Source organism: Lindgomyces ingoldianus (assembly GCF_010093535.1).
Source record: "Lindgomyces ingoldianus strain ATCC 200398 unplaced genomic scaffold BDR25scaffold_5, whole genome shotgun sequence".
In the NCBI taxonomy this organism is placed as follows: domain Eukaryota; kingdom Fungi; phylum Ascomycota; class Dothideomycetes; order Pleosporales; family Lindgomycetaceae; genus Lindgomyces; species Lindgomyces ingoldianus.
Genome location: NW_022985166.1, coordinates 551,916 through 565,385, shown reverse-complemented (window position 1 = coordinate 565,385; position 13,470 = coordinate 551,916). Strand labels below are relative to the sequence as shown.

The following is a 13,470-nucleotide window of genomic DNA, read 5'->3' as shown; positions in this document are numbered from 1 at the left end:
GGATATCCAAAGAAAATTTGAATCAAAGCGTGGGGCTTCTTTGGCTTTATACTAGCGGGGGCGAAACAAAGTTTGGAGTCAACATGGAAATACTGGTAAAGGTGAGGCGTTTTTAGCAATATTACTTCAACAACCAAACTTCGACAAGAAAAACATTGTCATACTGAAATCTTTCTTACAGAACCACAGTAGTTTCTCTCCGACAATAGGCCCACGGAGCTCGTGTTCATTCAACTAACCCCCATGAAGTGTTGAGACAAACAAGATGTTGTCACCACTTTTTATCTCATACTTGTCCTCTCCCTCAAGCTCCCAGTCTGCATCATTGATGAGTACTAGTATACCTGGTCGGCTAACCGGACTGTCAGCGATACGATGTAGCTTTCAGTGAGGGAATACTCACACTGTTCCATCAAGAACAAAGAGATCCTTTCTTGGATCTTTCATGGTGTTCTGACAGAGATATCTCACCAGGGATGCAATGTTCGAGCGCGATCCACCCTGGTCGTTAGCGGGGATCGAGAGCGAGTGTTTTCGTTCATTTGAGAAGAGCATCTCTAGCCCTCCACTTCCCTCTGTTAGTCTTCTTGAGCCAATGTTGGAGGTCCCATATAAAATAACATACCTGAACTCTACCGTTATTGCAATCTCATCAGCATTTTTCATCTTGGAACTCGACATCAATGCTTGGGTGGATGATAGAGCGATCGCACTTGGAAATGTGGAACCCTTGGAGGCCTTTGGTTTAAGGTTTAGGAGCTAGTCTTGAAATAGTGAAATAAGCGAGACTAACTTCGATGATTTCGAAGGACTTCTGACTTTTCACATCCCAACCAACCAACCTAACGACGAGGATGAATATCTCGGAGATTTTTATCTCAATAGGAGGCAACAGGAATCCCGCCGCCGCCGACTGGGATACTAAAGGCCTCCAGCTACTGGCTTTCGGAGCAGACAACTCCATAGCCTTGTGGAATCCTTTGGTAAGCAGCCAAAGAACGGGTTGAATCGCACAATTTAACATGTGCGCAGGATCATGGACTCCGTGGTGTTCGCTCCCTACTAAATGGACATAACAAGGCAGTCAATGCAGTGAAGTTCTTTCCTACTGAGATTTCATCCAAATCAATCCTTCTGAGTGGTTCCGCCGACCACACACTCCGGATATGGCGATGTCATGGTTACCCAGAAATCATCTATGAGGCAGTGAAGACTATCACTGAACATCAGAGCCCAATCATCCGCATCGCAACCTTACCGGCGTCTGACATCTTTGCTACCGGAGCATCAGATGGTACTGTCAAGATCTGGAGGCTTCTGCATGATGCTGATTTCTCTAACATTAACGCCGAATTGCTTCAGACAATCATATTGTCACCAAAGTTTTTCCCCTTGAATATTGCGCTTGAGTTCCTAGACGATTCTTCGCTTATCTTAGCTGTAGCTGGAACAAGGAGTACAATCCAAATTTTCCTTTCCCGAGATACTCATTTTGATCTTGTTGCAACCCTTTCCGGCCATGAGGGATGGATTCGTGCGTTGGAATTTACCCGGGAACGGAAGGGCAACAGGGAGAGCGACCTGTTGCTGGCCTCAGCGAGCCAAGACAAGTACATCCGTCTTTGGCGCGTACACACAGGCGAAGAGTTACCTGCAGTAAGCAGTGCACTCAATGATCCTGCCCTCGGAATACTTGGAAAATCATTATCCAACAAGGCCCACAGGATCGAGTCCAAAGACGCGAGGTATTCTATTACATTTGAGGCTTTATTATTAGGGCATGAAGATTGGATATACACAGCATCATGGAGACATCGGGAAGGAAAGCTACAACTTCTCTCCACGTCTGAAGATAATTCTCTTGCTATCTGGGAGTCGGACCCGAATTCTGGGGTATGGGTCTGCGTCACTAGACTAGGCGAAATTAGCGCACAAAAAGGTTCGACAACTGCGACTGGCAGCGCGGGAGGATTCTGGATCGGACTATGGTCTCCCGATGCCAATACCATTGTCTCACTAGGTCGAACTGGAAGTTGGAGAAAGTGGACGTATTCGTCTTCGGAACATGTGTGGGTGCAGCAGGTCGCAATTACTGGCCACATACGAGAAGTGAAGGGATTATGTTGGTCAAAAGATGGATCATATCTTCTCTCCACTAGTTCCGACCAAACAACGAGGCTCTTTACCGAATGGAAGCGAGAGAATAGGTCATCATGGCATGAACTATCTAGACCTCAGATCCACGGATACGATCTTAATTGCATCGATTCTGTGACAGATACTCAGTTCATTTCTGGGGCAGATGAAAAGCTCCTACGGGTGTTTGATGAACCCAAGGGTGTTGCCGACATTTTGAATAAGCTTTGCCATATTCAAACAACATCTAAGGGATTTATCGATGCCGCCAATATTCCTGTTCTTGGGTTGTCAAACAAAGCCATCCAAGCTGTGGAAGACTATGAACCAGCCTCTGTGACTGACGAAGACGAGCGAGAGGCTGTCGATCCTGCCTCCTTCATTCGGAAATCGACTCTGGACTTTGATCACCCGCCTTTTGAAGACCACCTTGCGCGGCACTTACTCTGGCCTGAAACCGAGAAGCTCTACGGACATGGTTACGAAATATCAGCGGTAGCAACTAGTAATGACGGTACCCTAGTAGCAACGGCATGCCGGGCAAGCGCCATTGACCACGCAGTAGTCCGCATCTACGATACCAAAGAATGGCTAGAAGTTAAGCCCCCGCTGAAAGCTCATTCTCTCACAGTGACCGCCTTGCAGTTCTCTCACGATGACCAATACCTACTCAGCGTCGGAAGGGACAGACAGTGGGCTGTTTGGAAACGTGGTACGAACTCCACTTATAGTCTCGCGCTGTCAAACCCCAAAGGACACACCCGAATGATTCTGGATACTTCTTGGGCCCCAATTGAGCACACCTTCTTGACAGCAGGCAGAGATAAAAGCGTGAAGATCTGGCAGTTTTCTGGAAGCGAAGCGCAGCTTAAGACAACGATTTCCGCAACCTCAGCAGTAACTGCGGTCGCATGTATTCAACACGTAATACAAGATCAATTCGTGTTCGCGTATGGCACGGACGGTGGCGAAATAAGCATCTGTAGTGGATTGCCAACGGCGCTGGAGCAAGTCCAGGTTTCCAAGGTTGATACGAAGCTAAACCCGGCTCGATCCATCAATCGAATTGCGTGGAGGCCCAACATGGAGAACGAGAAGCAACAACTTGGGGTTGCAAGTGACGATAACTCGGTCCGGGTGTTCGAAGTTAGTTTGGTACACATGATTAGGGCGTAGTGGTGAGCAAATGATCGTATTGGTTTAGTTACTTGTGTAGTTCGGGAGGGTTACCAGCATTGAGAGTGACACATTCCGCTCTTGACAGTTGTAGTCATCTCCTCGGCCATCAAGCCTCAAACCCACACTTGACGAAAGCGATTCGTTTACTACACCCTCCAGCGTAGAGCAACGTTACATTGAGTCTGCTATTTTGTTGTCGTGGCCCGGCTGCTTGAACAGGGCGACCGGATTGGAGTCTGTGGCTTGGGGTTGCCTTCTAGCTGGCCGCTGATGCGTTGGGAGAGTGGCAGTTTGATGGTTTTAGCGCGCTGGAACCTACCAGTGAGACCATATTGCGCGGTTGCAAGGACTGGCCCCCAACGCTCAACGGCTGTTAGCGAGGCCGCAATGTGAAATTTAACTACGCTGCTCATCCTTACCACGAGTGATTGCGCAAGGACGAGAGCCAATTTACAGTTGAGCCCTCTGCTTTGCTGGGTTGCGGTCGGGGGGTTAAGAACGGGTAGGATAATTTCCGTGAATATAATGCCCAAATCCCACATTTCGCGGTAAATCGTAGTCCGCCACGGTAAGTTCGCAGCGCAGGCCCAAGGAAGTGTATAGCCACCTCAAATTGGAGTCGCTGATAACAAATTTCCATATGTGAGGGCAAATCTTTCAGGTGAGAAATACTGACTTCCGGTGCACCTGACTTTGTTGATTCACTCCAGTCCTTCCGAGGTGCGTGATCCGATTGAACAGTTAATTTATTCCAATTCCTTTCTCTACGGGACTCTAGCTTCCCCATATTGGCATCTTTTGAAAGTGTAAGCACCACCATGCATCCTCGTGGTATATATATACATTTCAAAGTGCGCACTGCCAACACATAGCAGAAGACGTGACAAGCTACTAGAATAAAAGTATTAGGACGTAAGTGCTGCGAATAAGGGACCTATTCGGGAAGTATAAAATCTAAAATTAGAAATTTTTGTCTCTAAAGGCTTATCACACTGCTGTACATTTTAGGTGATGGTAACTTTAAGTAGACTCTCACAGTTTAATTAAATCCTGTATTAGAGAGCGTAGTTTCTATGTCTTAATATTTAATCTAAATAATTACTAATTAGAGTGCTACGGTTATTCGTCCCTGATTGCTGAATTTTCCTGAAAAAATAAAACAGTTTACTATCCTCTTGTTGTTTAGTGGCTTAATGCTTGATTCGCATGACCATTCCCCATTTTTCGTCTTTGGCCGCCCAGTTTATTTTTTAGTGCTTCTAGGTACCTTCTCAAACCCTAGATCCTAAATACCTGCCTCCATATCTGTTGCACGGATAAAGACTTTATATCCCATCACCGAAGCATTGGATCTTAGATGAGCAACGATGACCTTTTTACTAGAACTATTCTCTGAGCCTGGCCCTTTTGTGTGCAGGCTCACTTTGTAAAGTATACGGTGTGCTTGACTTTCCGTGTGGATATGAAATAGAAGGTAGAAGTTTTCTCCAGGTGGGATCTGATGTTCACAGCTATGGAGCTCTCGAAGCTCCGTTACCTACCTGTCTTCATGAGATGTTTCGCACTACCAGAGTGCCCTATATTCCACAATGAGTATGGCTCGCATATTGACGCTATTCTAGGCTTAGCTATAGTTTTTCATTCCTGATAAAACCTTGAGGCTCTATCTTTGTATCATATTGCCGCCGCTATATAGAGCTGAGATTTTTGCTCAGTTATCAATCAGCGCGTGCTCCAAATTATGCGCGTCCTTGAGATTTTCACACCTGATCTGGTAGTCTAGTTGCAGAACGGGCTGATGATGTGCTTGAAGGCCCACTCGCTCCAATTCAGAAATGATCATGGGGGTGGAGAGGCCGCAGGGGGTGCATATTTCAGCCCTTCCATGTTTGGGTGACAGGGCTAGAGGCGCATCTTACTAATGTTTTAGATAGCAATGTGGAAGGTACATGCTAGGCTATGGCAGGACAGAGAGGAAGCCTATAAAGGAGTTTCTAGAGAATCTGAATGAGATAGAAAGTAGAATAAGAATGTTTCAACGGATTAAGGTTTGTGCATATATATCACCACGTAACAGGGGATATGAAGAGAGTGTAGTTAATCTATTGAATCTCTTACTGGGTGCAGCTAGAACGTCAACAGGACGCAAATTCCTGTCGTCACTTACCCCTCCATGTTGCGCATTACGTAGCAGTGGGAGGAGAGAAGAAGCTAGTAGAGAAGCTCTAAGAGAAGCCTAAGGAAATAATCCGAGTGGGGATCGTCCTTAACGACGAATATGGGGAGAGAAAGAAGGGCATTAAAAAGGTAGGGAATTGAGATGGAGAGCCGGGGTGGATGGATGGTTGCTAGATGCTGGGGAAGAGGGTTTTTTTCTCCTCTGCTGTACTATATTGTCTTCAATGTGATATATGATGTGTATGGTTCTCTACTAGTATATTCAATCTTCTTGCTATCGTGCGTTAATGCGTACAGAGAGAAGGGTACTACTGAGTAGATAGGGTGACTGATTGGACTAGGGAGGGGGTGGTGGAGGCTTGTTACATGTTTGTACATTGGGCCTTGGGCCAGCTTCTGCTGAACTAGAAGGTGTATGATTGTCTTCGATACTCGTGCTTCATAGTGCCTTAATAATGAATTGGGATGAAGGACAAGGATTAGAAGGGAATGAAAGGTACAGGAGGCCTGCTGGATGTTGATCTGCTCCACGATGAGGAAAGGGTATAATTAGGAAGTCGATTGAATACTGAGATCATATTAGGGTATCGGTTGGGACTTAATTTGAGGTCAAAGTCTTTCTGTTTGCAGTTACGGAGCTCTCCATGCTCTAGCCACCTACACTCCTTTGACCTACTGCTGTCTAGCCACGCCACCTGCTGCAGCCTAGAGCTATTGGTGGCCTTAAGTCACATGATGGGTTCATCTAGTACTATATAAACCCGTAGTTGCCCTCCTTTAGCAATGAATCCAGTTCCTCATGCCTCTACTCCTCCTAGCTTCACAGTTATGAGCCCGGCAATCGCTTGCTAGTCAATCGAGCTGTAGAGCTCCTTTGACACCCTACGTACAATTGTGACCTCTTTGTCATTCACTACCACCTCAAAGTCGCTCTTTTGCAGCACTTTAGGTATCTTTTAAGACTAATCAGTCACCAATCTTGACCCTGTGGTCTAAAGAGGTGACTCAAAGTCTCTACTTTACCAGTCGCATCAATCGCGACCTCTATAACCTCCTGAGTACGCTACCAAAGCTCTCAGTCAAGCACCGCAAGGACAAACCTGTCTATAGACTATTGCTATAACTGTTAACTAACTACATTACCAACATGACAGATTCAACTGATCTGCTAGACTCAAAGACTGCAATCATACTTAATACAGCCAACGACTGGGACCGATGGATCTACCTCCAAAAGTCAGTCGCGCAGCAGCTGTTTGTATAGGAATACTGCAACCCAGAGCTCTCAGCAGCTGAGGTGAGGATACTAGGAGACGAACCAGTCGAACCAACATACGGCGATCATCAATCCGGGGCTACTAAACCATCTGACATGGATGCGAAGAGCCTATCCGACTATACACGTAGGAGGGTTCAAATATTTGCATTCGCTAAATCAATAGATGCTGCCGCAGATGCAGGGAGGTTTCGCACCAGGTTTGAACTTAGGCCGCTCTTTCTCTGTGATATGGAGCAGTGCGCTTGCTGCGAACTCTGGTGCTAGAGGCTTAATAGTATGAAGAAAGTCAGTTTGCGCGCGGGTACCCTGGACATCTGGAAGACTCGCTCTTCTGCACTGCCCGACAGTTTGTAGCCATTCGTTCAGCCATGCCTCAAAATCCTTGCGTGGTTTCTTTTGAAGAGCTCGGTATTGCTCTATAAGTATCCTTTGGCGATCGGTGCTGGTTGGTGCCAATTGACGTTTGAGCGCTACGAGATTGCTGTAGGCATCATTGTGATCCTCAATTGGGGAGTAGTGCTGGAGTGCGACTGTACGGGAGATCTCTGCGCAAATCTCTAGCGGTCTTGTACTCTGTAATTTTGCGCTCCCATCGATTGTAGTCGGCGGTATAGTTGGATAGGCTCTTCGCATCCATGTCAAATGGTTTAGTAGCCCCGGATTGATGATCGCCGTATGTTGGTTCGACTGGTTCGTCTCCTAGTATCCTCACCTCAGCTGCTGAGAGCTCTGGGTTGCAGTATTCCTATACAAACAGCTGCTGCGCGACTGACTTTTGGAGGTAGATCCATCAGTCCCAGTCGTTGGTTGTATTAAGTATGATTGCAGTCTTTAAGACTAGCAGATCAGTTAAATCTGTCATGTTGGTAATGTGGTTGGTTAACAGTTGTGACAATAGTCTGTAGACAGGTTTGTCCTTGCGGTGGACAAGTTTGTCCTTGCAGTGCTTGACTGAGAGCTTTGGTAGCGTACTCAGGAGGTTATAGAGGTCGCGATTGATGCGACTGGTAAAGTAGAGACTTTAAATCACCTCTTTAGACCACAGGGTCAAGATTGGTGACTAATTAGTCTTAAAAGATACCTAAAGTGCTGCAAAAGAGCAACTTTGAGGTGGTAGGGCGTAACAAAGAGGTCACAATTGTACGCAGGGTGTCAAAGGAGCCCTCCCTAGTATAGGTTTAAAAACAGCTCAATTGACTAGTAAGCAATTGCCGGGCTCATAACCGTGAAGCTAGGAGGAGCAGAGGCATAAGGAACTAGATTCATTGCTAAAGGAGGGCAACTACAGGTTTATATAGTACTAGATGAACCCATCATGTGACTTAAGGCCACCAATAGCTCTAGGCTGCAGCAGGTGGCGTGGCTAGACAGCAGTAGGTCAAAGGAGTGGAGGTAGCTAGAGCATGGAGAGCTCCGTAACTGCAAACACTTTCTCTGGATTCTCCCGTCGTTCGACGAAAAAAGCCAAGCCTACACCCCTGTCCGCGACAAACCACTGTGAACCTCGCTCAGCAACCTCCCAATCTCCTGTCATCCCAGCAACCCGGAAGAGCTCCCCCATCATCAGAATGTCTCTCCAGGATGCAGTTACTTATCTCGTGTTCTTTTGCCATCGACGGGCTGAGATCCTGCCATTCGACAACGTGCTCTGCTTACCTTGGCAAGCTAACCATATGAGGGTTCAGAATACGGGACGATGTCACTGCAATCGTATGAACCCTGCACGACTTCAACCGATGCATATTCCCAAGAACCTCCGTCAAGCACCGAACTCCCACGTGCAGGGGGATGAAAGCTCCATGGACGGAAGCTTCAAGGGATGTCAGACACACTCTTGAAATAAGAAGCACCAGAACGCCGGAACGCTGAGAGATTTGCTGCAGGAACATTTGTTTCCAGTTCCCAAATTCCAGGATTTGCGAGTGCCTGCAAATCTCTCACGATGCACACCCTCCTTACTTCCGGTCTGTTCTTCGGTCTAGCTTCTGCTGCAGTCATTAAGAAAGATGACTATGGCTACCACAACAACTGGCATGTTGAGGTCGGAGTACGCCCGTATTATCTCGTGGACAATATGGATGCTGGGCCATTAAAGACCCAATTGCAGAAATGCGAGAACGGACCATTCAAAACCTCGGATTTTGTCGTTTCACATCGGGGGGCTCCACTCCAATTCCCCGAGCACTCAGTCGAAGGACTCCATGCTGCACGACGAATGGGTGCGGGCATTCTCGAATGCGATGTCGCATTCACTAAGGACAAAAAGCTCGTGTGCCGTCACGCGCAGTGCGATCTCCACACCACAACAAACATACTTAGCAAGCCTAGCCTAGCTTCCAAATGCACACGACCATTCACCCCATCCAAAGATGGGAAGCCTGCCGATGCCTTCTGCTGTACTTCTGATATCACGGAAGCCGAGTTCAAGACTCTTTGCGCCAAAATGGACGGCTTCAACCCTAACGCAACCACTGTTGCGCAATACATGGATGGAACACCATATTTCCGAACCGATCTGTACAGCACATGCGGAACGCTCATGACCCTTAATGATTATATTAAAATCGTGGACAGCTTTGGTCTCAAGTTCACTCCTGAATTGAAGACTCCACAAGTTAAGATGCCGTTCGATGGTTACACCCAACAGCAATACGCTCAGGATATGATCGACGCGTTTAAGAAAGCCGGAATTGATCCTAGCCGCGTGTACGCGCAATCTTTCCTTCCCGACGACATCTTCTACTGGCTGGAGAAAGAGCCGAAATTTGGAAAGCAAGCTGTCTACCTTGACGAACGCGTCGATACGCCAGAGGGTTACGCTAATGCAACCGCGAGTATCCCCTCTCTAGCGAAGAAGGGTGTTCGCATCATGGCTCCTGCATTCTTCGCTTTGACGAAAGTCGATGCCAACAAGAACATCGTGCCATCTGAGTACGCAATTGCAGTCAAGAAAGCTGGCATGGAAATCATCACTTGGAGTTTCGATAGATCAGGATGGCTGAACAAAGGTGGCGATTACTATTATCAGTATGTTGCGTCGGTCATCAACAACGACGGAGATATGTACACCGTGCTGGATGTGTTGGCGAAGCAGGTCAAGATCAAGGCAATCTTCACCGATTGGCCTGCGACGGTCACGTATTATGCCAGCTGCTTTGGGTTGTAAATGACCTGGCCCCTGGGAATATCTTGTTCCCCTAGGGTTATATGAGTCGAGAATAGAAGTAATTAAGATACAAGAAGCTACACTTTCAACCACTTCCTTAGCGCCTGCAATGAATACAGGCGATTCTTCTAATTCTGTCGGTATTCCGGCTAGCACTTAGATGTATCGTGCACACACGCATGATTCAATTACATTTGTATTGGAACATGATCAAGTGCCAAAGGAGACACTCTATATACATGAATACCTCTGAGGCCACCTCTTCTAGGGTAGACAACCCAATCGGGTTTGCCTCTCACGTCTATATAGGCTCAATCACCGTTCCACATGGCTAGCCATAGGCCTATCATTGCATCCACCGGCATCCAGCACATCAAATGACCCGATAGAGAATTCGTAGAAGATGGCAGGGTGATACTAACTCCATTCTCAAGTATTCCCATTCCTCTTAGTGGTTTTCTCACGGACATCTGCTCCTGGATTCCCAAACCATGCGATATAGCCCGCTAACATTGGCCTCCTAATCCTCCTCCTCGCCTTCCTCCAGCCCATCAGGCTTCCTCAACCGACAACTCGAACCCCCCATGTCAAGTCCCACATTACTCCCCGAATACGGCAACCAAAGCTCAAACCACCTGGGCTGAATCACCAACTTCACAGGCGCCAATAGTTCCTTCTCCAACTCAATCCACTTCTGCTCCCACATCTTAAACGGCGACGGATCCGCCAACACTACGAATAGCTCTCGCAGACCTTTCATAGAAGCGATGATGTGCCACCCACGCTGCCAATTTAGCGTGTCTTCGGGGTAGGCGATTTTCTTGGAGTGTGGGCGGCGGAAGTAAGGGAGTGCGCGGATGGCCCAGCGGAGGCGGAGGATGCGGATGTTGTTGAGGCGGGGGGACGGGAGGTGGGTGGGGAGGTAGAGGAGGTGAGTAGAGTGGAGGAGGGAGAAGGGGTGGGCTTTATAGAGGATAGAGATGGCTTCGGAGTATCTGTTCGATATTAGCATAGTATCGTAGCAATTTTGTTTGTGCTCAGCGATGCAATCGTTCTCGGACCGAACACTCCATAACAAGTGCAGTGAATGTCTGGTTGGAAATGGAATAAAATAGATTGCACACATACACTCTCCGACAAACCCTCAAAAACCTCACCCTCCACCGCTCTAGCCTCCTACAATCCCTCCCGCCGACAAGCACGCGACACCCACATTCTTGCCCCAAAACCTCCTCCTCCTTCCCCTCATCCTCACATACAAAATGTCCAAGCCTCCCCTTACTCCCCAGCGTCAAATGCACAACCTCCTCCCCCATGACCAACTCATAGACCATCATCCTAATCTCAATCGGCAGTTTCTTGAAAAATGGACTCTGCGCTTGTACATGTGTTCGCGCATCGAGTTCGGGATCAGGGACAGATGTAATACTCAATGTGCTTTTTCGATGGTGGAGAGGAGGCGCAATAGAGGACTCGTGGTCTTTGGTAGCCTTTCGAGAGAAGCGTGATCGGTGTGTGCGTGAGCTAGACTGGGCTTGGGAAGTGCTGGCCGTGGCCGGGATGTCGTGTGGGACCCAGCGCATGCTAGGGAGACAGTTGAGGAGTTTGTTGCGCATTGGGGGGTGAGATGGGGGATTTTATGTTGGTCATGACATGGGGAGTGAATTGATCGTGAGAAAGGAGTGGGGCGGAGTCAGTCATCTCTAAATGAGGTGGTGTGGTGGTGAGGGGCTAGGCGGAATGCAGGTGGTATAGGAATGATCGGCAATGGTCTGTGCAGGGACGGCAGGATTGCTTGATTCGTTTAAGCTTTGTTACCAGCATTTGCATGGATTTGTTGGCGGAAAGCTGGGATTATGGCTCGCAGGATTGAGGAATTCGTTTCTGAGTCATTCTGGAGATGGTTGCTGATGTTGATAAACTGATAATTTGATTCTTCCGAGTGCTTGTCTCCTAAATCCACTTAACTCGCGATTTTGGTATCTTTGGAGATGTCTGCTATTCCACTTTGGCAGTTTGGGACATCAGCACTGCTTTGCATCTCAAATACGACAGTCCCTCGGCCGAAGCACTCCTGAGTCACATTCAACGCCATGACCACCCCCTTCTACTATCATTCATTCGTCCTCTTTCTTGTACCTCTCTTGAAACCATGGCTTCGCGATGGCAATTATCTCCATCCTCAGCATCTGCTCATGAATCATATGTTCCTCAATATACCCCACTTCTTCCAACAGAATATCCTGCTGTACCCATTTGAGAAAAGCGCCTATCCCTTTTAGATTTTGCGGTATCGACTGTTCCCTCAGATAGTCCCAGCCCTGCTCCATTCTCTGCTCAGAGCACCATGCTTTTGCAACTGTTGCTGCGGCTTGTCTCTTTCCCGCATCATCCGCCGATAGCTTTTTTGGCGCCGATGTGAACGTAGGCTTGAACTTCCCTCCTTTCGTCTTGAACCACAGCTCGGACTGATCGATGTGCGGGACAAGCTTCCAGACTAAGCCTTCGCCTTCGCCTATCACACCAAAGCTCTCCGCGAAAGGACATTGCGCAGCGACCCTTTCTGCCAGCTTCTCGAGATTGTCATTCGTGCACTGTTGGTCTTGTGGATATAATGTTGAATAGTAGAAGCCGCCCCGCGAGATGTTATATATCCCCTCCTTCGGCTCTTCGATGTTGGGGTAATCGGCGTCTGGAACCCACTTCCCATTGATCTTGACGGAGATAATGACGAGCCGCTTCGAGAGACGCACAAGAGCTACCCCTTTCTGGATCTTCTCGCCGATCCACTCCCCTGCAATAGTGATGGGTACACTCATATCAATTGGCTCTCCCGGATGCAGCTCTCTCCATCGTGCGTGATAGCGGTTTCGAAGGCTCAAGATCGCGCCTCTTTTCTTTGTCATAGCATTCGCAAAGCCTTGGTTATCGGCGGTGGTCATCAGATTGGCATTATTCCGTGACTGTAGAACGATCGTATTGTCCTGGTACACGAGGATGTCCACGTGAGTGCCATGGAGTTTGACGGTGCCGACAATTGGTATTGAGGGGAGGATTACTTCTTTTTCAGGGTTTGATGGGTCACGGTGTGACCATTTGAGGGCTTTGACGACTTCTTTGATGTGGTTTGTGATCTTTGGGTAGAGCGTAGTTTCTGTGAGAGTCTCCATGGCTGAGAGATGGCTGCAACTGGCGTTGAACTGCTAGAGTTTATGAAAGAGTTAGATATTCTACTCTTCTTGTTTGATAGCGCTTTAGAATGGCCACTGAGACGGAAGAAGGCGAACGACGTGGGTGGGCCACGTGTTGCGTAGCTAGAAGAGCTTGAAGGTTTTGCACGCTGCGGACAAGCAATAAGTAAAACGTGAAGGTGGACGAGAAAAGATGAAATGAAATGAGCTGCAATAAATGTCTGCCTGATGACTCCAGCGCGACCATCCTCTAAAGTTAAGGTGGCGCAGCAGCAGCGGCACATTTCGATATCTACTAGCCTGGCAGAGCTAGCGCCGTCTAAACCTTACCCATTCGAGCT

The 13,470-nt window shown here is 47.9% G+C and overlaps 6 protein-coding genes across 6 annotated transcripts; 2 read left to right on the top strand and 4 right to left on the bottom strand.

Moving 5' to 3' along the window:
* Nucleotides 1-108: 108 nt before the first annotated feature.
* On the bottom strand, nt 109-704 carry BDR25DRAFT_253987 (ubiquitin-like modifier 1). Its single transcript, XM_033686272.1, has 3 exons — nt 626-704; nt 404-568; nt 109-352 (listed from the first exon to the last, which is right to left on the bottom strand). Exons 1-3 carry the CDS (start codon nt 679-681, stop codon nt 235-237), a joined length of 339 nt encoding a protein of 112 aa, XP_033551993.1. The 5' UTR covers nt 682-704; the 3' UTR covers nt 109-234.
* A 150-nt stretch (nt 705-854) lies between these two features.
* BDR25DRAFT_279101 (RNA polymeras-like protein II Elongator subunit) lies at nt 855-3,312 on the top strand (the record flags this gene model as incomplete). Its single annotated transcript, XM_033687731.1, has 2 exons — nt 855-983; nt 1,033-3,312. 2 exons carry the CDS (start codon nt 855-857, stop codon nt 3,310-3,312), a joined length of 2,409 nt encoding a protein of 802 aa, XP_033551992.1.
* Nucleotides 3,313-6,985: 3,673 nt separating this feature from the next.
* On the bottom strand, nt 6,986-7,330 carry BDR25DRAFT_186331 (uncharacterized protein; the record flags this gene model as incomplete). Its single annotated transcript, XM_033684249.1, has 1 exon — nt 6,986-7,330. A coding segment is annotated over one exon (345 nt), but the record flags the coding sequence as incomplete, so codon positions are not given.
* A 1,384-nt stretch (nt 7,331-8,714) lies between these two features.
* BDR25DRAFT_279097 (PLC-like phosphodiesterase) lies at nt 8,715-9,938 on the top strand (the record flags this gene model as incomplete). Its single annotated transcript, XM_033687730.1, has 1 exon — nt 8,715-9,938. One exon carries the CDS (start codon nt 8,715-8,717, stop codon nt 9,936-9,938), a length of 1,224 nt encoding a protein of 407 aa, XP_033551990.1.
* Nucleotides 9,939-10,365: 427 nt separating this feature from the next.
* BDR25DRAFT_100282 (uncharacterized protein) lies at nt 10,366-11,804 on the bottom strand. Its single transcript, XM_033683428.1, has 2 exons — nt 11,067-11,804; nt 10,366-10,933 (listed from the first exon to the last, which is right to left on the bottom strand). Exons 1-2 carry the CDS (start codon nt 11,552-11,554, stop codon nt 10,459-10,461), a joined length of 963 nt encoding a protein of 320 aa, XP_033551989.1. The 5' UTR covers nt 11,555-11,804; the 3' UTR covers nt 10,366-10,458.
* BDR25DRAFT_100281 (uncharacterized protein) lies at nt 11,805-13,424 on the bottom strand. The gene has a single exon (XM_033683427.1). It carries the CDS (start codon nt 13,106-13,108, stop codon nt 12,056-12,058), a length of 1,053 nt encoding a protein of 350 aa, XP_033551988.1. The 5' UTR covers nt 13,109-13,424; the 3' UTR covers nt 11,805-12,055.
* Between the last annotated feature and the right edge of the window lie 46 nt (nt 13,425-13,470).

Bases quoted from the DNA above. Each gene is read 5' to 3' on its own strand.
- BDR25DRAFT_253987 (XM_033686272.1), bottom strand. From the start codon at position 681: ATGTCGAGTTCCAAGATGAAAAATGCTGATGAGATTGCAATAACGGTA. The intron at 569-625 runs GTATGTTATTTT...AACAGAGGGAAG, and splicing joins GCAATAACGGTAGAGTTCAG to TGGAGGGCTAGAGATGCTCT. The intron at 353-403 runs GTGAGTATTCCC...CAGTCCGGTTAG, and splicing joins TTTGTTCTTGATGGAACAGT to CCGACCAGGTATACTAGTAC.
- BDR25DRAFT_100282 (XM_033683428.1), bottom strand. From the start codon at position 11,554: ATGCGCAACAAACTCCTCAACTGTCTCCCTAGCATGCGCTGGGTCCCA. The intron at 10,934-11,066 runs GTATGTGTGCAA...AATATCGAACAG, and splicing joins TTGAGGGTTTGTCGGAGAGT to ATACTCCGAAGCCATCTCTA.
- BDR25DRAFT_100281 (XM_033683427.1), bottom strand. From the start codon at position 13,108: ATGGAGACTCTCACAGAAACTACGCTCTACCCAAAGATCACAAACCAC.